This window comes from Cervus canadensis, chromosome 17 (assembly GCF_019320065.1).
Source record: "Cervus canadensis isolate Bull #8, Minnesota chromosome 17, ASM1932006v1, whole genome shotgun sequence".
Classification (NCBI taxonomy): Eukaryota; Metazoa; Chordata; class Mammalia; order Artiodactyla; family Cervidae; genus Cervus; species Cervus canadensis.
In genome coordinates this window covers 27,391,652-27,416,185 of record NC_057402.1, presented here as the reverse complement: position 1 = coordinate 27,416,185, position 24,534 = coordinate 27,391,652, and the positions used below count along the sequence as shown (strand labels likewise).

General features: G+C 35.3%; 1 protein-coding gene and 1 long non-coding RNA gene across 3 annotated transcripts in view; one reads left to right on the top strand and one right to left on the bottom strand.

Annotated features, from left to right (window-relative positions):
• SCFD1 (sec1 family domain containing 1) overlaps positions 1-23,643 on the top strand; it is a 112,840-nt gene extending 89,197 nt beyond the window's left edge. For both annotated transcript variants that reach the window (XM_043489820.1, XM_043489821.1), the window contains exons 20-25: positions 8,631-8,684; positions 11,669-11,721; positions 13,982-14,015; positions 14,491-14,556; positions 19,336-19,404; positions 23,266-23,643. In XM_043489820.1, the coding sequence (XP_043345755.1) occupies positions 8,631-8,684; positions 11,669-11,721; positions 13,982-14,015; positions 14,491-14,556; positions 19,336-19,404; positions 23,266-23,289 (300 nt within the window). In that variant the 3' untranslated portion in view covers positions 23,290-23,643. The remainder of the gene's footprint in view (positions 1-8,630; positions 8,685-11,668; positions 11,722-13,981; positions 14,016-14,490; positions 14,557-19,335; positions 19,405-23,265) is intronic.
• LOC122455050 lies at positions 16,195-24,033 on the bottom strand. Its single transcript, XR_006273575.1, has 3 exons — positions 23,897-24,033; positions 18,792-18,842; positions 16,195-16,332 (listed from the first exon to the last, which is right to left on the bottom strand). It is a non-coding gene; the product is annotated as an uncharacterized LOC122455050 (long non-coding RNA).
• Between the last annotated feature and the right edge of the window lie 501 nt (positions 24,034-24,534).

The window sequence follows — 24,534 nt, the reverse complement described above, 5'->3', positions numbered from 1 at the left end:
CAGTCAGCTCTGATACTTATTTTTGCTGACTGTATAGAGCTTCTCCATCTTTGGCTACAAAGAATGTAATCAGACCGATTTTGGTATTGACCATTTGGTGATGTCCATATGTAAAGTCGTCTCTTGTGTTGTTGAAAACGGGTGCTTGCTATGACCAGTGTGTTCTCTCTCGGCAGAATTCTGTTAGCTTTTCCACTGCTTCATTTTGTACTCCGAGGCCAAATTTGCCTGTTACTTCAGGAATCTCTCAACTTCCTACTTTTGCATTCCAATCCCCTATGATGAATAGGACTTTTTTTTTGGGTGTTCTAGGAGGTCTTCTAGGTCTTCAATAGAAATGATTGATTTCAACCTCTTAGGAATCGGTAGTTGGGGCGTAGACTTGGATTGCTGTAATGTTGAATGGTTTGCCTTGGAAATGAACTGAGATCATTCTGTCATTTTTAAGGTTGCATCCAAGTACTGCATTTCGGACTCTGTTGATTATGAGGGCTACTCCATTTCTTCTAAGGGATTCTTGCCCACAGTAGTAGATATAATGGTTATCTGAATTAAATTCACCCATTCCCATCGATTTTAGTTCATTGATTCCTAAGATTTTTGATGTTTACTCTTATCGTCTGCTTGACCATGTCCAATTTACCTTGATTCATGGACCTAACGTTCCAGGTTCCTATGCAGTACTTTTTCTTTACAGCATCGGATTTTACTTTCCTCACCAGACACATCCACAACTGAGTGTTGTTCTGATATGACCCAGCCTCTTCATTCTTTCTGGAGCTATTAGTAGGTGTCCTCTGCTCTTCCTCGGTAGCATATTGGAAACCTTCTCACCTGGGGGGCTCATCTTTCTGTGTCATATCTTTTTGCCTTTTTATACAGTTTATCCGGTTCTCACAAGTAGCATGTAGGAGTGGTTTGCCATTCCCTTCTCCAGTGGATCACGTTTTGTCAAAACTCTCCACCAGGACCCATCTATCTTGGATGGCCCTACATGGCTCGACTCATAGCTTCATTGAGCTATGCAAGCCCCTTTGCCACAACAAAGCAGTGATTCATGATGGGGATTGTGCAACTATGTGTAGTTAAATTTAGTTTTAAGGAGAATTCATATTTTTCTGTTGGAAGGAAATCCCAGTAGTAAAATTCCCTAAACAGAGGAATCCTTTCACAAATAACTGATAGCATGGAGAAATTACAGGTTTCAATCTTTTAAATGACCATATTTACTCTTTGAACGTACTACCTTTGAGTCACATGATGTACATCCCTAAATAATGCCTGTAAGAAGTATCTAAACTGATTCACTTAAATATTTCTCTTGTGCTAACAATTTGTTTTCTTTGAAGTTTGTGAAATACAAAAACAGATTATCCTCTGTGACCTCAAATCTTCCTGTTCTTAACGTTGCATGTAACATACTGCTTTGATATAAGCAGTTTTTCATTTACAGAAGTGAAATTTGAAATGATTTGTGGTTACCTGTTTCTACATCACATTTCTGTCACCACTGCTAGGAGAGAGCCAGGCCGGTGTTGTTCTTTTTTAGTAGATGTTCACAAGACTTTTTAGGTTCAGAATTCAAGGAAATATTCACTGATTTGGGGGACATTGGTTATTGATTGGGGGATAGTGAGTGGTTCATTGTAAATTGTGAAGTAAAAATAAAAGTATTACAAAACTAAATTCAGTATGTTTTTTAACAAAATAGAAGATATTCAAGGGTATATAACTAGGTTTTAAATGTTAGTTTTTCTAGGTGAAAGTATTCATCTCTGATTTACTTCTGTATGATAAATTACTAGAATTGAATTATGGAATCAAAAGGGTGAAAATTTCTAATTGTCCTTGGTAAATATTACCAAATTGCTGTTCAGAAAAGATGTACCAATATGCAGTGATTTACAGTGCTTGTTTCTGTACATCCCTCCCAGACCTGAACCTGTGTGTATGTGTTGGTGTGTAATCTTTGTAAATTCAGTACTTTTATTTTTTTTTTAATTCAGTACTTTTAAAAAGTCTCTTGCTCTAGAAATATTTAAACACATAGCCATTTTTAAAGTTACACTGTCCTAATGTTTTAAAATTTAGAGGAACTGCTACAGGCTTTAAGAGATCTGGAGCAGGTTGGGAACTGAGAAAAGAGACATCAGAGAAGACTGGTAGAGATGAATTCCTTGTTTCACGCTTGTAAAATTCTAATTTATGCCTCACATCTCTAAATACTGGTTTGGATTTTTTATATCTGAATAAACATTTTAAGTTATAAAAAATATAGATAGAAATGATAGGATGTTTTGTCATGTCCAGTTTTCTAGGTTGCTTATAAGAGCTTTGTATACCTTTTTGTTTCTTGGGCAGCCGAAATTTTATTCATCACAAGTATCAGCTATCACATAAAACCATTGGAATGATCTTTGCAGGTTTGGAATATATTTATGTGAGGATGGTTGTTCAGTTCAGTCACTCGGTCATGTCCAACTCTTTGTGATCCCCTGGACTGCAGCACTCCAGGCTTCCCTGTCCATCACCAACTCCCAGAGTTTACCCAAACTCATGTCCATTGAGTCGGTGATGCCATCCAACTATCTCATCCTCCGTCGTCCCCTTCTCCTCCTGCCCTCAATCTTTCCCAGCATCACGGTCTTTTCAAATGAGTCAGCTCTTCACATCAGGTGACCAAAGTATTGGAGTTTCAGCTTCAGCATCAGTCCCTCCAGTGAACACCCAGGACTGATCTCCTTTAGGATGGACTGGTTGGATCTCCTTGCAGTCCAAGGGACTCTCAAGAGTCTTCTCCAACACCACAGTTCAAAAGCATCAATTCTTCGGCACTCAGCTTTCTTTATAGTCCAACTCTCATATCCATACATGACCACTGGAAAAACCATAGCCTTGACTAGACAATTGTACAAGAATGTAATGATGAATAGTATATTGTTGTTGTTCAGTCTCTCAGTCATGTCTGACTCTTTGTGACCCCATGGACTGCAGCACTCCAGGCTTCCCTATCCATCACCACCTCCCGAACCTTGCTCAAACTCATGTCCATTGAGTCAGTGATACCATCCAACCATCTCATCCTCTGTCGTCCCATTCTCCTCCTGCCTTCAATTTTTCCCAGCATCAGGGTCTTTTCCAATAAGTTGGCCATTTGCATCAGGTGGCCCAAGTATTGCAGCTTCAGCACCCGTCCTTCCAATAAATATTCATGACTGATTTCCTTTAGGATTGACTGATTTGATTTCCTTGCAGTCCAAGGGACTCTCAAGAGTCTTCCCCATTACTACAGTTCACCACAGAAGCATCAATTCTTTGGTGCTCAGCCATCCAAATGGTCCAACCCTCACATCCATACATGACTACTGGAAAAACCATAGCTTTGACTATACAGACCTTTGTCAGCAAAGGAATATCTCTGCTTTTGTGCTGTCTTTTAATGCTACCTAGGTTTGTCGTAGCTTTTCTTTCAAGGAGCAAGCGTCTTCTAATTTCATGGCTGCACTCACCGTCTGTGGTTATTTTGGAGCCCAAGAAAATAGTCTGTCACTGTTTCCATTGTTTTCCCCATCTAATTGCCATGCAGTGATGGGACCAGATGCCATGATCTTAGTTTTTTGAATGTTGAATTTTAAGCCAGCTTTTTCACTCCTCTTTTACCTTAATCAAGAGACTCTTTGGTTCCTCTTTGCTTTCTGCCATTAAGAGTGGTGTCATCTGCATATCTGAGTTTATTGATACTTCTCCCAGCAATCTCAATTCCAGCTTGTGCTTCATCCAGCCCATGATGTACTCTGCATCTAAGTTAAATAAGCAGGGTGACAACATGCAGCCTTGCCATACTCCCTTTTCCCAATTTGGAACCAGTCCATTGTTCTGTGTCCAGTTCTAACTGTTGCTTCTTGACCTCCTTACCAGTTTCTTAGGAGGCAGGTAAAGTGATCTGGTATTCCCATCTCTTTAAGAATTTTCCACAGTTTGTTGTAATGTGAGGCTGCATAATTTGAAACTCTTCTGTTTCACTTTGACTTGTTTACTAAAGTAATACCTCTTTTAAAAATGAATTGACAACAGATAAATTGCAAGCAGTGAAATTCAGTAGATTAAAAAAGACATAAAAGCAGTCACCTAATTGCAATATATAGCCCTTATTAAGATTATAATTTGAACAGGGAAATGTAAGAAATAAATTTATGGCACAAGAAAAGTTTGATACTAACTGCATATTCAGCTGTATTAAGAAATATTTGTTGATTAGGTGCAGTGGTAGTCTTACAGGGCTGTTTTGTTTTTTTAAGAGTTGTTCTATTTTAGAGATATATACAGAAACGTGGTTGTTCAGTCACAGTTGTGTTTGACTTTTTGCAACCCCCATGGTCTGCAGCATACCAGGCTTCCCTGTCCTTCACTGTTTCCTGGAGTTTGCTCAAACTGGTGTCCATTTACTCTGCCGCTGCCTTCTCCTTTTGCCTTCAATCTTTCCCAGTATCAGTGTCTTTTCCAGTGAGCCTTGATGCTCTTCACATCAGGTGGCCAACCTGTTGGCGCTTCAGAATCAGACCTTCCAGTGAATATTCAGGCTTGATTTCCTTTTGGATTGATCTCCTTGCAGTCTAAGGGATTCTCAAGAGTTTTCTCCAGCAACACAATTTAGAAGCATCAGTTCTTTAATGTTCAGCCTTCTTTATGGTCCAACTCTCCCATCTATACATGACTACTGGAAAAACCATAGGTTTGACTATATGTATCTTTGTCAGCAAAGGGTTGTCTCTGCTTTTTAATACACTGTCTAGGTTTTTCATAGCTTCCCTTCCAAGGAACCAAGCATCTTTTAATTTCATGGCTGCAGTCACTGTCCACAGTAATATTGGTGCCCGAGAAAAGAAAATCTGTCACTGTTTCCACGTTTCCCCTTCTGTTTGCCATAAAGTGACGGGACAAGATGCCATGATCTTAGGTTTTTGAATGTTGAGTTTCAAGCTAGCTTTTTCACTTTCTATTTTCACCTTCATCAAGAGACTCTAGTTCCTCTTCACTCTCTGCCTTTAGAGTGGTATTATCTGCATATCTGAGGTTGTTGATGTTTCTCCTGGCAGTGTTGAATCCAGCTTGTGATTCATCCAGCCCGGCATTTCACATGATGTCCTCTGCATGTAAGTGAAATAAGCAGGGGGCAATGTACAGCCTCATTGAACTCCTTTCCCAGTTCTGAATAAATCCATTGTTCCGTATCTGGTTCTTGACCCGCAGACAGGTTTTGCAGAAGACAGATTATTGCCAAAATGATTTGATATTGGGGGCTTGTTTTAAAACAGCCTAGGAAGTGGGGAGTAGGTGAGAATACAAATAAAACAAGAATTTGTTTTATTAATAATAATTGTTGAAACTGAATGATGAAAGATTGGATGTGTTTTATTCATCCATGTAATCTTGTTTCTTTATTCTATTGCCATTAATATGCTATGGCTTGGAAAAAATATACCACTATATATTTTATTCTTTCCTCATCTGTAAGATGGGGATGTTGGATTTACTGTGTAGATCCCTTCTGATTAGAATTTTAAACTTTTCCAGTGACTGAAATCACAAAATACAACTATGATCATAAAAGCATTTAGGATTTTTAGAAATTAATTTCTCACTGTATTTTCTTCTCTAATGTTCATATATTTGAAATTTGAACATTGTAGAAATGGTGATCCTTAATTTAGGATATTCAGGTGCTTGGGACTCTGTCTCTCATATATATATATATAGGGAAGCCTGGTGTGCTGGAGTCCATGTGGTCACAAAGAGTCGGACACGCCTGCGCGACTGGACTGAACTGAACCTAGATGATAACGTTTTTCATTCTATTTCTGAAACAGTTCCCAAAAACAATGAAAAATATGCTTGTTGTTGTTCAGTCGGTCAGTCGTGTCCAACTCTTTGCGACCCCATGGACTGCAGCACTCCAGGCTTCCTTGTCCATTACCCAACTCCTGGAGTTTACCCAAACTCATGTTCATCAAGTCAGTGATGCCATCCAACTATCTCATCCTCTGTCGCTTCCTTCTCCTCCTGCCCTCAATCTTTCCCAGCATCAGGGTCTTTTCCAGTGAGTTGGCTCTTTGCATCAGGTGCCCAGAGAATTGCAGCTTCAGCTTCAGCATCAGTCCTTCCAGTGAATATTCAGGTTTGATCTCCTTCAGGATTGACTGGTTTAAAAACATGCTTGGGAATTTTTTAAATAACGGGCTTTCATATGAGTAAATCTCATTTATACCTCTTTTATTGATGTACACAATTGTTTTGTGTCTTTAAGATGAGTGAACAGACCATCTGCTGAGTGAAGAAAATTATATGGTTTTGTTATGCTGTTAGCTGCCACAGTTCAGTTATTTCAATTAGAATTTTAAGGATGGGCTGATGGGCTACAGTCCATGGGATTGCGAAAGAGTTGAACATGACTTAATGACTAAACAACAACAGTAATTACCTTGTATATAAATTATTATCAATATAAGATTGATTCTTTAAGTCACTAACTCAAGTCTTCACTTAGGCTAGGTAGAGCATTAGTTGGTGACAGAGATCTCAGAAGTTGTTTCCTGAAGTACTCTTTCTTAGACCTTTAAAGACACTGTGTATTTCTTTTATCATTCTCTACACTGGAAGTTTTCCTTAATGTGTGACAGTCTGTGAATATTGTATAGTGTGGCAGTGGCTGATGACTTTTTCAGTGTTACCTGGTTGTAAAGGCCAAACAAAAACATAAAGAATAGTCTCTGGGCTCTTAAAACATTTGAACTATTCTGCTAGAGAGAAATTTTTCTAGTGTTTTTTAATGACCTGTTCACTGGTAGGCTTACCTTCAGATATAGCAGAGCTATTAAATACAAAGTAAAATTTAATTTTTACTTTTATGCTAAATGAAATATTCAGTTTTCCAGTTATTTTTGCAAATACAATAAAAGTAATATGACTCATGGCTTTACCAATTATATAAAATCTTTAGTGAATTTTTCTCCATTGCACATACCTAATAACATAGTACAGTCCAGAGTTAAATGTAAATTAGAGAAATAGATATAAAATTAATTTTAGTAACATGTTACAATTTATAATGTCGCCTTGCTCCAGAATTCTTTTATTATTTCTTCCTGTTTTGTTACAGAGCACTTCATCTTTTGTTGGTGTTACTAAGAATAAATATGTAACTATAGTTTTCTTAAAGCATTTTTAAGATTTAAATCTGTACCCAGTTATTCTTTAGAGAAGGGTATGATTTAGGCTTACATTTGTAAGTGAACAAACTCAAGTTTGTTTGAAACAAAACTTAAAAGGTACAATTTTGAGCTACCTTTTTTCAAATTCTAAATAGAATTCTGGAAGTACATTCAGTCAGCTTGAACATTTGGTGCTTGTGTTTATATTAAGGAGTTCCTGGCCAACAAAAATATCAAGAGTATAATGAAATAACTTTAATTTTACTTGCCTAAGATCATCTTAAAAGATTTTTACTTGCAAATCTAGAAAAAGAAAAAAGAAATGCATATTTTCTGTCTGGGCAAAGCACAGTTTTCCTTAGTGATAGTCCATTTTAATAATAGTAAAATGTTTTATGACCTAAAGAAAGTAAAACTTGTGAAATAGTAATGTGTTATCTACAATTATGTGAATAATGAGATTTAAGGTTGCCTCCATTTTATGAAATCTCCAAGAGACAAGATGAGTCCTTCGAGAATATTCTCTACAGTTCACAAAGGAAATACAGTTCAAAATGGGCAGAACACCATTCCAGTAGAAATGAACTTTGAATAGGCATAATAGTCACTTAGAAAATTTTTTGTACCCAATGTGTTATATTCAAAGTAATGGTTCAAATGGTCAGATTGAAATATAACACATGTACACCCATGGCAGATTCAAGTCAATGTATGGCAAAACCAATACAATATTGTAAAGTAAAATAAAAATAAAATTTAAAAAAAGAAATAAAACAGTACAATCTCTTATCCTGGTGCATGTAAGCATGTCAAGAGGCAATCTTCTGTCAACACCAGTATTATACATTTCATGTTCAAAGTGGAATTCGTTCTGTAAGAAGACAGTGCAGTATGTCACTGAAAATTTGGAATCTATCCGAGGCAAAATTAAAAGTTGTGTATGCATCCATTTCTCCATTTTTATGAAAGAGCACAAGTATCTTTTTTGCTTAAAGATTATACATTAGAAATGAAAAGCTGTTAGGTCATTTAATCTCATATATTAATACTTTTGTGAACTATGTACTATGTTTTTAAAGAAACTTAAATCTACAGAAAGGAAATGAAAAATGGAGGCAGGGTCTTAAAAACTTACTAGTATTAAAAAAGCAGATATCCAACAAAGTAAAAAGCCCAAATATATATTTGTCCTAAACCTAGATACACCTACACATTTTTTAAGATTACATTTGGAACCTTGAGTAGTGCCAAAGGTATTTACATCTGTGACCCCATTCATAGAATATTTAATCTTAGAATATGTTTAATTCAAAGGTAGGCATACTGAACTATAGAATGATTAGGTTGTCTTGTTACTAAAGAAGAATTTGATGTGTCATTTCTTCTGATATTTAACAAAATACTCAATGATTTCTTCCACAGAATCTACCTGTTACTCGTATTTTAGACAATCTCATGGAGATGAAGTCAAACCCTGTGAGTAGCATATAACATTATACTTGTGAATTCTTGAGCGTACCAAACTACCTACACCAAAGGTGATAAACTCAGTTTGTTGTGGGCTTCATCACAGCAGAGTGCATGAGGGAAAGGAAAGAGTCCACATCCTCAAACAGCATTTTTTAGCCATTATCGCAGATAAGGGGAATTGGTTTCTCAGCTACTGCATCTGCTCTGGCCAGCTCTCATGCAAAGTAAATGTAGATCATATCCTATATATATATCCTAAGGAGCAAGTTTCTATAAATAAAATAGAACTAGTAAGCATCAGTTGGTATAATATGAAAAGTACCAGACCAGTTTAATTTTATGAAATTAAATTAGGATAGGAGTGCATAGTAAAAAATTGAAGAGCATGTGTTCAGATGGCACTAAATTCTTTCGGGCTAAAAAGTAAATTGAAATTGATGAAGAGATAAATGAGTAAATATTGTTAGCATTTACTTAAAGAATGGGTTTTTGAGCTGTTTATAATTCAAGAAAGAAATGTAAAAATCATCACAATCTGGTTTCATAAAGCAGCTCATCATGTTACTGTGGCAACTGGAAAGAGAGTGGTTGTCTGGAATAGATCAGAACCCTGGTTTGGGTTGATCTGGGTCACTGTAGACTTGGCATCAAGACTTAGGATACCAGGCTGAGAAAAGAGTAAGAACAGAATCTTCAGATAATGTCACTATTTCATATTTGTTAAAACATGATTATAATAACATTAAAGAAAATAACAAAAACAAATTTTAAAATCTGTCCATGTGAAAACAAAGACACAGTATTATAGAAAAAAAGCTCAGTAAAGGGCAGTTGCAATTATGAAAGGAAAGAGAAAATTGTCTATAATGATAAGCTAAAAAAGAGTAGATTTTTCTAGAATCAATACAGAGAACATAGTAGACAATGTAATAATAATAATAGACTTTGTTATTACTGCATTCTAGAGTATATGAAGGATATGAATAAATGAAGACTACAGAATATATGAAGGAATGCGTCTTGAAAAGCCTTAGCGAAGTATACATTTATGATTAATGCATTTGTGATTGTCTTTAGAGAATAGTACTTCATAATAGGCAGTAGGTTTCTGGAAGATGTTATCCCAAACAATTATAAAGATTAAAAATATAAATAAATGCAAAACTTTAGATGCCAGATCCACATTTCTGCCATATGGATGGCTAAATTATGGGTCTTATTCAGATGTGTCTCCAAGTTCTATAAATTCATTTATCAGTTCTAGTGACTTTGACTTTATAACCGAAGGCACATTACCACAGGCAGATATTTTTTAATTAATTAGAAAAAAGTAAAAATTTTTCTACTTTAAAAGCATTTTTTCACCCATCTGTTAGGTGAAACAGATGCCTGCACTATCTCTTATCCCTGTCTTGTTCCCATATTGAAAAATTGATTTGGAGGCATTGAAGACATTAACAATGTGTACAAAGTTAGACCTGACTAATAATCTTGAATATATTGTATCTGAAAAGCTTTAAAAATGCTGTAACCTAATTCTAGATGCATTCACTTACATTTACTAAGTGATCTTTGATTTGTCTTGATTGAGTAAAATGAAAGGGGTTAGGCAAGATACCAGATAGGTTTCATCTACGCTTGTACATCTGGGTAAGTAGTGGTTTCCTGGAGCAAAGTGTTGAAGGATTATGGCACCGCATTTGGCTTTGGGCCTCCTTGGTGGCTCAGATGGTAAAGTGTCTGCCTGCAATGTGGGAGACTTGGGTTTGATCCCTGGGTCAGGAAGATCCTCTGGAGAAGGAAATGGCAACCCACTCCAGTACTCTTGCCTGGAAAATTCTATGGACAGAGGAGCCTGGTAGGCTACAGTCCATGGGGTCGCAAAGAGTTGGACACAACTGAGCGACTTCACTTTCACTTTTGGTTCAGGGAGAGTTGTGTGATTGATTAGCACTGGCCATCACTGAGTGCAGGACTAGATAGTGATAACAGTACATAGTTGGTCATTGATCACCTTTGGGTAGGTTCATCCAGAAAAGAATAAGAAAACATTGCAGAAAAGAATGAGTTCCTTTGGGTGTTTGTGCTTTGGAGGGAGAAGGAGATAGAAATTAGGAAGTAATGACATTGTATGCAGTAGAGCAGTACTTTCTAAATCTTTAATATCAAGAAGCTAGTTGATTATGTAGTATAGAGGCCAGCAACCCCTTATCCACAACTTCTGAAATCCAAAAAGATTTTGTATAACTCATTTGGTGGCAAAACCTAACCTTAACTCATATTGAGGTTTTTATAGTTTATCATACTTTATGTTAATATTCATTTGTTTAGCTACAGAAACATTACCATGTTAGATGATGGGGTGCTGCCCACTGGGAATACTACATTATATACAGTTGTTATGCATGATATTATCTATCTACAGTTTTTTAAATTCAAAATTCCAAAATATATCTAACTCCAGAGGTTTCAATTATAAAAGATTTGAACCTGTATTAGGTATTCTGCACATTCAATAAAATCATGGACATATAATAATGTAATAAAATTCTAAAAGCAAAAATACTTAAGTGCATAAGCTTATAAAACAGGTATATTTATTTTTCTCAATTATTAAGTATAGTTCCCTGTGCTATACAATAGTTTCTTATTAATTTATATATAGTAGTGTGTATATGTTAATCCTAAACTACTAATTTATCTATTACCCCCACCCCCTCTTGGTAATAACCATAGTTTGTTTTCTGTGTAAAAACAGGTATACATTTGAGAAGCAGCGTGCATAGTGGTTAAGTGCTGGGGCATTGAAACCAGACTGCCTGGGTTCAGAACTGGAGTTTCCACATTTGTCATAAGACTTTGGGAAAGTTAGATAAACTCTGTATCCCAGTTTGCCCATCTGAAAAACATGGATAATAACAACTACCTCAAAGATGATATTCTAAGAGAAATTCCATAGTCATGGTAAAGTTCTCTATTTTTTTAAATAGGAAACTGATGACTATAGGTATTTTGATCCCAAAATGCTACGGGGCAATGACAGGTAAGCAGCTCTTGTATAATTTGTTGTATGTTTCCTCATTCCCACCAAGAATGGAAATAACTTTTATTGATTTTTTTGTTATAAATCAGTAATTGCTTATTATTAAAAATTCAAACTGTATAGAAAACTAGTAAGTAAATAATATGTAGAATCTCTTTATCCAGAAGTAATCACTGGTAATTATACTTAACATGATGCTTTTCCTTCCAAGTATATATACAGAAAAAAAAGTACTTTAGATGCTTGTTGTTTTTAATGAAATGATGAGGGTATTACAATCTTATGTGTAGAAAAGGAGAATTTGGATAATTTGTGTGCTTTTGAATGAATAATTATTTTGGACCAAATGATGAGAACTTTATGTTGGATACCAGTTGTCGGTTCCTATACAATCTATGCCCCTGGGGACTATTGCTGTGAGTCGTCCTTTTTGGCAGTGAAACATTCTGCAAATAATTTCTGTATTTTGTGACAAACGTGGTGTGGTAAGATATTAACTTAATTCTAGTGGTTTGATAATAGTGTATAAAATACAGAAAGAAGGATAAAATTAGCAGAGAAAAAACCTTCATGGACGGATGGTCTTTAGCACCAAAACTTGGGTGAAGCTTCTTTATTGTCTATACCTTATATTTGGGATCTTTCGAACTTTGATTTATCCCAAGCTTTCAAATCTTTGTAGATAGTCAGATCAGATAATGTAGTCACTAAAAAATTGATTATTAGATTATTTGGAAACATAAAAGTTTATTCTCTTTTCTGAACTTAACCAGAAATAATACCGGCATTGCGAAAGAAGCTGCTGATAGCAGCTGCAGCTGGTAGGAAAGAATCTGACAAAAGAATAAATTATAGAAGGAAGAGGATGAGGAGTGACACTAAGGGGTATGGGGCTTCTTTGGTGGGTGATTAAAGTGTTCTAAAATCAGACAGTGGTAATGGTTGTACAGCTCTAAGTATACTAAAAACCACTGATTGTACACTTTTAAATGGGGGGTTTACAACACGTTTGATGTTCTCAAGCTTGCGTTTTTTTCCTTCCTTATATTTCTATCAGTAGATACATTTTGCTTCTTAGCAACTTCTGAGAAATGCTTTGTCTTCCCTATATATAGTTTATTCATGATAATGAGAAGGAATATTAGGAATGTTGATAAGACACAAACACAGTTTCATTTTTAATAGACTCAGCTTTCTCCTGAACTTTCATCACAGTTAGATCTTGGTTTTAATAACTGGTAGTGCAGTGCTCTTAAGTCTCACCTCTCCTCATGTCTGCTCTTAGAGGAACTTAAAGCACTCTAGAAGGAAGTGAAAACATATGAGGTGCTAGGCAGCTCCTGGCCCCCTTTCTGGAATTTTCACCTAGCTCACAGAAATGGGGAAAAGATGGAACTGTGGACTCAGTCACTGAATCATTGAGCAGTTATAATAGCTCTTTCCCCTTGGTTGAGATTTTCAAAAATGGCTTGTGAGGAAAACCTAAGTTATCTTTGTTTGTATAGCCTATTTTAGCACTCAAAACAAATATATACTTGACCCACAAAAGCTTTGCAAATATCTTTATTAAAAGATCTCTTAGACACCAAGTATTTTTGAAATAAATATTAATATATAAAGAAGTTACAGAGAAATACAGATCCCTTCTTTCATCCCCCCTTTCCTTCCTAAATTGTTATCCTTGCCATACATGTGTTTGCATAGTTGTTTCACAAATGTAGATACCCACAAACTATAATCTGCCCAGTGTGCTAAAACTTGCAAATAATTTACCACTAAAGTGGGCTTCCCTGATAGCTCAGTTGGTAAAGAATCTGCCTGCAATGCAGGAGACCCCAGTTCAATTCCTAGGTCTGAAAGATCTGCTGGAGAAGGGATAGGCTACCCACTCCAGTATAGTCCATGGGGTCGCAAAGAGTCGGACATAACTGAGTGACTTTCATGCACCACTAAAGCGTATATTTTATCAATTTACCTTATACCCAGATTTCCACTCCTCGTGGGAACTACTAATGCTCCATCTTTCCTATTCCCTCCCAGTCTTCTCCTAGAATTTTAAAGTCAACAGGTTGCCTCATTCCCTTTTAGACACTGAGATATGTACCTCATCTAGCTTGTTCTCTGAATCCCACTTAAGAAGAATTGTAAATACACAGATAAAAATGCATGTGTGTGTGTATATATATATTTCCCATGCCTTTTTATCCTTAAGCTTTGGGTGAAATTTTCAGTATAGGTTTTTTATTGTTTGTTCTTACAGCTCAGTTCCAAGAAACAAAAATCCATTCCAAGAGGTAAGTTCATATAAAAATTCTCTGTCCCTAAAATGGAAGGATGAAAAGGTGAACCAGCAGTCTTGAAGGATATCTTTGTCCTGTGGCTTTACGATGATTACTGTATGGCAGTCTTGATAAATCCAATCCTGTGTACTAAAGATTCATTAACAATAAATTCAAAGATGACTTTTAGAAAAAGCCCTTTGGATTTATTTGGTATTGTTTAATTGAAAGATGAGGTTTATTTTCCTCATAATTGTTTCTGAAAAATCTCTACTTCATTTTAATACCCAATAAACATTAGAAATTTATAGACTTTAAAAAAAAATAAATTTCTCAATCATTGAAGGAGCATCAGGCACTTAGGTTAAAAAAAAATACTAACTAGCAAAAGTTGTGGAATAGGCTCCAGACTAAAAGCCATGTTGCTTGAGAGCTAAAATATGGTTCTGTTTGTTTTAACTTATCTATTTTCTTCTATTTGCATTTTTAGGCAATTGTTTTTGTGGTGGGAGGAGGCAACTACATTGAATATCAAAATCTGGTTGACTACATAAAGGTACATTTGATGTTCATATTCTTTTATCATTCGAGGTTTCACAGTTCCATGTCTTTAACATATTAGCAGTCTCTGATGGCTTTCCTGATTCTTAAATAACCCCTTTTCTAGAGGTAGTTTAAAAATCTGGCAGATAAGAAAACAACGAATATATGAGCATTTTTCCATGTCACATTCATTTTGGCCTAAAATTTTACTTGATCTGGAAAATAATGTATCTTCTTGATGTAATGTACTATGCAGCTATCTATCTTAATTTGACTTTAAATGTTTAGACACCCCAAATAAGCTCCTGTCCCAAAAAAGTCTCCCTTGGTGAAATGATTTACTGAACTCCATTTACCTAAATTAAGCACTTTTCTCTCATCTTATTGACCTAAGTCAGCAACATACTTCAAACAAACTTGGAATGTCTGCTTTTTCAGCAAATAGGCACTTTAGAGGTAGCTGTTGAAAGCTAACAGCAGCAGGGAGTGACAGACGACTAAGCAAAAGAACATGAAGGGAAAGGTGTAACTGGAAGAGCAAAAATGCCATTTAAAATGTAGAGGCAGCAGAACTAGTTATTGTTACAGTGACATTTTATAACCTTCATTTATTCACTTAATGATTATTCCTTGTCCTGTGTTACATAAGACATCAATAAATATTGAGGTTTTTGTACAGCAGGAGAATAAAATACATAGGTGGATGTCACAGAACTTCAAAATCATCAGGTACCTCCAGGGATCCTATCTCAGTCGCATAGAACATGCTTCAGAATGTGGACCACCACTCAGATCTGTGTACAGTAATACAAAGAGATGTCTTTTATACCCTTATCTGTTCATATAGCCAGAATCAGGCTCCATGACCAGGCTCAAAGGCAAAAAGCAAGGGAATATAACGGAAACCAGGTGTAAAACCCATGAATCTGTAAAATTTCTATCAACAGTGCTGACAAGCTGGTAGTGCAAGTTGTCCCCTGGTCTGTCTATCTGTGACCCTTGGGCAGACTATGTTAATCTGTTTCATTTAGAGTTGGCCATGGGTCAACAACATGATTGGTTCCAGGTATGTACCTAAGGGTAAACACAGGGTTGCAACAGACCAGCTGAAATTAATCCTGTACTGAAATCCCATCCTTGGGTAACTTTTCTTAATTACATTTGTCAGCATTCCTTCTGCATTTTTTTTTTAACCTATTACAGACCAGAAAAACAGGGATAAAACCAAAATAATAATCATTTGTGTAGTGTAACTGAAATGCAGGTGTAACTTTAAAAGAAACTTTGCAGTTTACCAAATAGTTCAGTGTAAACTTGTTTTTTAATCATGCATAAACCTCATAACGCTTACCTGTCTCTACCACAGAAATTTTAATTTTGTGAAATGAATAAGTGTAACAATTAATTGTGAATTTAGTTCTTTCCCCAATCAGTCACCTGCATCAGAAGAACTTCAGGGTTATCAGTGGTAGATAGTAAGCCCAACAAGTTATCCAGTTATCCTTTACTTGGTTTCAGTTTACAAAATATTTTTTTAACTTGTTATTGCCTTCCATTCACCAAAACATGGTGTACAGGTAGTGGGGCACATGATACTGTGACCCATCAGCCATGTAACAGGTGTTTTATGTCTCCATCTCAGGTACTATTCTTAACAGATGATCACCTGGGTTCATATTTACACAGTGGACTTTGGCTCTTGTGTTGAACAGATTCTTCTACACACATTTGAGCAGCAACAATATCCTAATTTTGCCTCCCAGAAGGGGTCCTCTGGAATATATAAAACCTGTAAAATGAGAATATGTAAAACAAAAGCAAGTATTAGAATTATTCTGGGTGTTTATCCCCTAGATGTTGTTAACATCATCAAGATATAGCACATGAGTAAGTCCAGATTAAATCTTTCATAAACCTCCCAGAAGCCATTTTGGACCTTCAGCTTCAAATAAAGGAGGCTGTTTCTGCAGGTGTTGTGGGCATCTGTAAATATAGCTAAGAGTATTATTCTCTTGCTTCCAACCTCTTGCAGGGTACCATGATAATGTTAGCTTTTTTTTATTATTAATATTTACCTATTGGCTCCATTTCTGAGGATCAAAACTTCTCCATCTTTCCATGTGTCAGTAATTCTTACCCAAATTTGGCCGCGGGTTTAGAAGACCATCAGATTCAGCGTGACTCGAATCCCTAGTGGCAGCAGTATGACTGCAGTACTTCCCTTTCTTCATTCCCAGACATAGGAAGTAGCGAGTTTATAGGACTGTTACCCACTAGTTAGTACAGGTGCAGATGCAGAAACCATTAATCCCAGCTTACACACAGGTGAAAAGAAGAAACAGTCCAAACAGATTCAGAGGAATTGTCTTCATTTTTGGATCGTTCATTGTAATTGTATAGAAATCTGATTCGTTTTTGTATCTTATGTCCTGCAACCCTATTGAACTCATCATTTCTGATAGTTTTTTAAATGGATTTTTAAGATTTTCTATAAACAATATCATGTTATCTGTGAATAAGCTTCTTCCTTATCCTTTCAGGATGTTTTATTCCTTTTTCTTGCTTAACCACCCTGGCTAGAACTTCTTAACTTCTAGCAATAGAAGAGTCCACAGCAGACCTCTTTATCTTCTTCCTGATTTTAGGGGGCAGAGCATCCTATCTTTCCCTGTTCAGTTTAAGGTTACCAGTGGGTTTTTAATAGAGCCATTAATGTTTAGTAGCTACTAAGCCATACAGTCTAATTATCATGAGAATTCTGGTTTTTTAATCCCATTTGGTCTTATTACTGTTTCCTTTGTTCTGCATAATGTTCATCTATCTATCATTTCAGGCCCATTTAGGGGAAACTGAGCTAGTAGGTCTGTGACAGCCTACCTCATGACATTAGAAACCTATGTAATGCAACCTTGTAGTATGAAACAAAACTTATGCCTATGGCTCTGAGAGACTTGTAATTGAGAATTACCTAATATGGCACTTGATTTATACCAATTCACAAAATGAGCAAGTGCCATTTTTGTTGGGAAGGCAAAGAAAATACTGTAAGAATTCTAGCTGATTTATCTGGTAATGATGTTAGTCTGACTTACAATGTAACTGCTATTTGGTATAACAATGTATTTGATAAAATTATTTGGATTGATTTTAACAAGATGTTTGATAATACTGATATCAGTGACCAATTGTTCTTTTGTTGGAAGGTGACTGGCTAGGGAATAAGCTAGATTTAGTTAATAATTAATTGTTGCATTGAATTAAGTTATTGGTACATTCATAAAGTTCAGTTTTTAATGGAAAGAAGAAATATCAAATTTGTACATAGTTTTAAGAATAAATTTTACACTGAAATATTACTAAACTGCAGTGTTAAAAATTATAACTATACCTCACTAGATGACACAGAAGATTAGAGTTTTGTGTTTATCTTTGTTTTTATATTCTGCAAATGCTATAAAGGATGAAAAATGGTGACAAATAATTCCAATTAAGAAAGCTTGATCAAGGATGGAGAGGGAATGTACTTATATAAGCACAAGATTAATCTCAGCTAGTTAATGATACCCTTGTGCTGATGTTTGGCCAACCCTGAATGAAATGTTTTAACTAGTGATTAAAGTAGGCATGTGCTAGAGTCCAAGATAGACCAGGGGGCAGCTTGTACTAGTTTGTCAGTGTTCCTTAATGGAAAACGTAGATTGATGATTTCACTTGGTTGCGATCATGTTTTCTTGTTTCTGCTGTTGAGCCTCGTCATGCAGCCTGACTGTAGCTGTGTGACCAGAGAGGAATAAAAGATCCCTCCTTGGACAAGACTGGGGCTCTCCTGACACCAGGGTATTCTGGTGGTTCACAATTGAAAATGAAATGTGTCTTACATTACTGAGCTGAGGTTCTGGGAACTAGCAGTTTTGGACCCCTCTAATGTTTCCCTGTGTATTCCTACCCTCATGTGAGCATAGCCTCAAGAATCCCAATTACATGGCCCTATTTAATGGCTACACATACCATCTCATTTTGAAGAAAAGGTGAGATGTGACTTTTGTTTTACTTGTTCTCAGAGAATGTCAGCCAGCAATGGTTACTCAGCTCATACATCACAAACAAATGTCCTTCTCTTGTGTTGCAAAGCCGTAATTCTTTTGGTTCCTTGATTAACCACATTTGGTTTGTACATTACAAAAGAAAACGTACAGATTTACCTTCCAGTTCACAATACATATAAGAATTTCAGCATTAAGAACTTACCAAATTCTCCAGTCAAAAAGTTTTGACTGCTTGTCACTGGGTGCCAACATTCTGTCAAGATTAAGGATGAAATTCATAGTTACAGAATGGAATAGGGTATATTGACATATAAATACTGTATTATCACAGATGAGTCTTAAATGACAATCCATGCTACTCACACCATATTCTACTTTCAGTGTTAACAAAACTGTAAATGTTTTCCTCAAGTAGTTACAGTCCTACATAGAATGTTGGCTGAAGATTTTATAATTATTGCTCCCATGAAATGGGTCACTCATCACGTTCCTTCTATTTTCAGTGTAAATGGCACTAGAAACATGCCTAACACATATTTTGAAAGGAAAAAATGTGCCCATTTCACCACTTTATTTCAAGTAATTTTAGGATAGATAGATGTACACTAAAATCCAGTACTCACCCTAAAGGAAAATAAAACCTTTAAGAATAACAAAAAGTCCTGTTATGTTTAACCCCTCTTCTTGGGAATATTGAAAATATTACTTGTTATTTGTATCTGAGTTCTGTGTTTGATTTTTTACAGGGGAAACAAGGCAAGCATATTTTATATGGCTGCAGTGAACTTTTTAATGCTACACAGTTCATAAAACAGGTAAAGTGTACTTTTTAGTTTGTTTCTGTAACATACCTTAAGTTGCTGTTGTATTTTTCAAAAGAGAGCAAGATAATCCTATTAATCTGAACCAGCTGAAACTAAAAGCCACAGAACTAGAAGAATATAAGGTTTTGCTATGGACAACTATAAGGGAAACTCTTGTATGTAATGTTATTTCCATTATCCCAAAACTTTTTATTGGAGTAGTGTACTCGCTTAGGCAAAATTCAGTCCAGCATTTCCTTGACATACTGTCCATATTTCTGACTTTGCCAAGCATATTACAAATTGGACTGAGAAATTAAGTTTCTTGAGGGATTGATACAACAGAATGTCATTCACCTTGAAAGTCAGTGATGGCAGTAGCTGAGGTGTAGAAGGTCTTTACATTATTTTACTATTGTTCCCACTAATGTTCTCAGTACTTATATTAACTTCAGCTTTCTAAAGCTTAAACTGCCTCAGAGGCTTAGTAGGCTGACCAGTAATATGTACTCACCTTTGCCTTGGCTATCATAAAAATCATAACTGTACCCTCTGCTCATTTTTAGCATCTCTTCCTAGCACCTTTTTCCAGCACAACTTTCTTACCCACTATAATATGGTTCTTTTATTCTTAACCTTAATGTGGTAGCCCACTGGTATTATGAGAATTTCAGATATACAGAAAAACTGGAGAGAAGTTACAGTGAATACATTTACATTCCCCACTAACGTTTTATTGCACTTGCTTTATAAGCACCTGTGCATCTTTCCATTCTGTTCATTGCTGCAGCTTAATTTCAGAGTAAATTACAGATATCAGTACACTTCCCCCTTAATACATCAGTGCCAGTATCATTCACTAGATATCATTATTTGTTTAGGTGGTGTTGTATTTCTCTCTGGAAGTAAAATTTATAGCTGTGAAATACACATATCTTAAGTGTACATTCCTGCCTTTGTCAGATGTATTATTCACCTGAGTATCCCAAACCTGTATCAAGGTACAGAAGTTTACACAGTTCCTTTATGGCGTTTGCCAGTCAGGGCTTGCTCCTAGTCAAAACTTGCTCCCAAAACACTGTCTTGATGTTTTCCCACCATAGATAGTCTTGTGTATTCTATAACATCACAAATGGAACTTTTCTTGGTTAGGTTAACTAGAAGATTCTGAATTTTGTTAATCCTTTCAATGAACTAGATGGTGTTAATGCTAATTTTCTCTCTTAGTTTTCTATTCATTGGTTTCTACTTTTTATTTGATTACTTTGGGTTTATCTTGTTCTTCTTTTACTGTCTGATATTGGATAATTATTAAATCATTAACTTTAGTTTTTCGTTTCTAAAATGAGCTTTGAAAGCCATAAAGCTTAAACTGTTCCCAAACACTGCTTTAGACACATTCCACAAATGTTGATATATTTGTATTATCATTTGAAATATTTTTAACTTACCTGGTGGTTTATTCTTTAGCCCTTGTAAAGAGATCTATTGTTGTTTGAATTATTTGTGGTTTTTCTAGATAACTTATTGATTTCTAATTTAATTCCTTGGTTGTCATAGAACATTTTACATGTAAGTTCATTGTTTGAAAATTTAAATTCCTTTTCTAAACCAACATATAGTATTTCTTGCTAAACACTCCATATGAAGAACTTGAAGGAAGAGCTGTAAATATTAATTTGGTCAAAGTAGTTGATAGCATTAGTTAGATCCTCTATATCTATTGATTTTTTTTCTGTCTAGTTCTATCAGGTATCAAAAATCTCCATCTGTGATTGTGGAATTGTCTCTTCCTTTAGTTCTGTCAATGTTTGCTTTTAAGTTCTGTTATTAGGTAGATACAGAGTTTTGACTGTTGTATATTCTGATGAGTGGGCTCTTTTATCATTATGCCCATATTTTTCTACATATCTAGTAATGCTCTTTGTCTTGAAATCTACTTTATCTGATACTAATAAAGCCACCCTAGCCTTCTTACACTTACTGTTTGCATCTTATAACTTTTCCATCTGTTTACTTTTGTCTGTGAATTTAAAGCATATATCTTATATATCAAGCATATTATACTTAAAGCCTATATCTTATATGTGTGTGTGTATATATATTATATCAAGATCTACATATCTTAGAATATTGTCGGATCTTGTCAGCTTTTTTTTTAAACCCACAGTGTTTTTTTCTTTTTCAAAAGCCATTTTGATACTCTCTTTTAATTGGAGTGTGTTGGTCTGTAACATCTAATGTAATTATTACTGTGATTGGATTTAGGCCTACCATTTTACTGTTTTTTCTGTTTCTCCTTTCTTTGTAAGACTTGAACACTTTCTGGAATTCCACTTTAATTCATCTCTGCATTTTTAACTTAGGGTTGCTCTAGAAATCATATTATATATACCTTTAACTGTTAATAGACCAGTTATTATGCCACTTGTATTAAATGTGGAAGCCTTGCAACCATATAGATCAACGTTTATGATGCAGTTGTCATATTTTACATACATCATTAATTTTACAAAATAGTGGACAGTGTTGTTTGTGCTTTAAACAGTCATGTGTAGAGTAAAGACATAAATCTTTTGCATTTATATGGATATGAATTCCAGTGCTCTTTATCCCCACTTACAGATTTTGATTTCTATTGACTGAAAAACTTTCTAGTAGTCATTGTAGCTCAGGTATGCTGTCAGTGAGTTCTCTTAATTTCATATATATATATACACACACACACAAAATAATTGATTTTCAATAATTTAGTATCTGTTACAGTTTCCATTTTTATGCTGAGATTTCCTTTTTTCTTTCATTGTGAGCCTATTTTTCACTATTTCTTTGAGGATATTGTCTTAACTGCTTTTAAAACCTGGCTATTAATTACCACACATGGATCAACTCACTATTGGTCTCCATTGTCTTCCCCGCTAGAGACTGGGTCCCTGGTTTCCTGTTTCTTCATATTTACTGATTTTATACTATATCCTTTACATTGTTATATTTTAGAAACTGAATTGTTTCTCTAGAGTGTTGGTCAGACTCAAGGTTCTGTCTCTTTGGCAAGAGCTCAAATCTCAAGTCTCTCTCATTCATAAGTGGTTCAGGGTTTTACCATAGATTTAGGAAAAGTCTATATACAGACTTAGGGGCTCCCTCACTTTCCAGTAGCTTTAGTTGCCCTCAAACCCTTTCCTCTCTGGTTTTTCAAGCCAGAAAGACTTATGTTTTTCTATCCATTTTAGCAGCTACTATAGTACCAACTGTGGCCTGCCTTCAGGCTTAGAGCCACAGAACCAGAGAACTCAGCCTGTATTATTCCTTCCTTCCAAATGTTGATCCTATTCCAGAACTCAACTTCTTTCCATCGTTCCCTGTTGCCTATAGGAAGTTGGTTTTGTTTAAAATTTATAATTTCTCTGGGAGACTTGGTCCAATAGGAGTTTACCCAGCCTTCCAGAATTGAAATCCTTTTCCCTTCCTTTTAATGATCTTTAGAAATATATTTAATACATTTCTAATTTCTTTTACAAACATATTAAAATATATAGAAAAGTGAATTGTCATCAGTGAAGTCACACATGATGTTTTCTTTACATTTTCATACTGAGTTAATATTTTTTAATTGTTTTTGTTTTCTATTACTTGAATTTGCTCCTATATAATGTTTACACATCTTTTCACCATAACAGTTTTTAAATATCTATAAATCTGAAACATTTGAGTTAGTGAATATTGAGTGAAAATGTATTATTCTAAAATACAATACAATGCATGAAATAGCCTAAATTTTACCATGATAAAAGTGTGCATTTAAGGTGATTTAATACCTAAGTTTCTTTTGTGATTAAAAAAGTAATATTTATGATTTATCTTTTGTTTTAGCTGTCACAACTTGGACAAAAATAGCACAGAAGAACCATAACAAGAGAATCTATTTAGAACTTGAATAAATGTAAAAAGTCTAAAGAGCCAGATATTTCCTTCTCCATATCAATGTCCTAATGGTGAAACTTAGAGGTATTTGTTAATTTTTAAGGAAATTCTATACTTAATATAATGTATACTGATTAAAAAAATAAAGCATTTCAGAAATATATTTTAACATTGTAGAACATCTGTTATGTTTTACAAATGAGAATGAAAGTACTTTGGAAGGAAGGAAAGCTCTGCTGAAGATAATGTTAAAATATTAATATAATAACCAATGTATTAGATTGAAACTAGTGAAACTTTAAGAATATATGTCTTATTTGATCGGTTCATGAATCTCCTACTTGTATTCATTTTAATTGTAAAATTACCTTTCCATAGTTTTTTCCTATGTTGCGTCTAGATTTAAAAGCCACTTTAATGTCCCTTCTCCCTCTGGCACACCTGTGTACATTTTATCATTTATATCTCCTTTATATAATGGCAAAGTCAAGCATTAACATCTGGAGCAGATAAATACAAAACATTTATCCTGTACACTTCTAAATATTATGTAAAAGTAAGTGTTAAATTTGATACTCACCTTCCTCTCTGTGTGAAATGCAGCACTAAAAATGAACACTGATCAGTCATGTATCTCAGGACAGCCATAAGATAAAAAGCAAACCAGTCTCTCCAGAGGAAACAGTTGTTCTATTATAAAGGCCAGAGAGCTTTTCCTCTTAATGAGCCTCACCAAGAGGAATCTTCAGTGTTACAGACAGCATCCTGATAATGGATAAAACAAGATTTACAGAACTGTTTCTTTCTGCACCGCCACCCACCATGAGCCAGTCCATCAAACCAAAGCAAAGGTCCAGAAAAATAACTGTAGGTGATGTAGATGATTGACATATTCCTGGGGTATATAAAGTATGTTTGAGCTGGTGTAATAAATTACCATAGGCTGGGTAGCTTATACAACAAACAGGTATTTCTCACAATTCTGAATGCTGGGAATTCTAAGATCAAGTGACCAACAGAGCTAGTGTCTGGTGAGAACTTTCTTCCTGATTTGCAGAGAGCCATGTATCCTCATATGGGGAGCAGAGAGCAAACTCTGGTCCCTTCATCCCCCTTTAAAGGCAATAATCCCGTCATGGGGCTCAACCCCATGACATCATCCAAACCCAGTTCTCTCCCAAAAACCTACCTCCAAATGCCATAACACTGGGGAAAAAA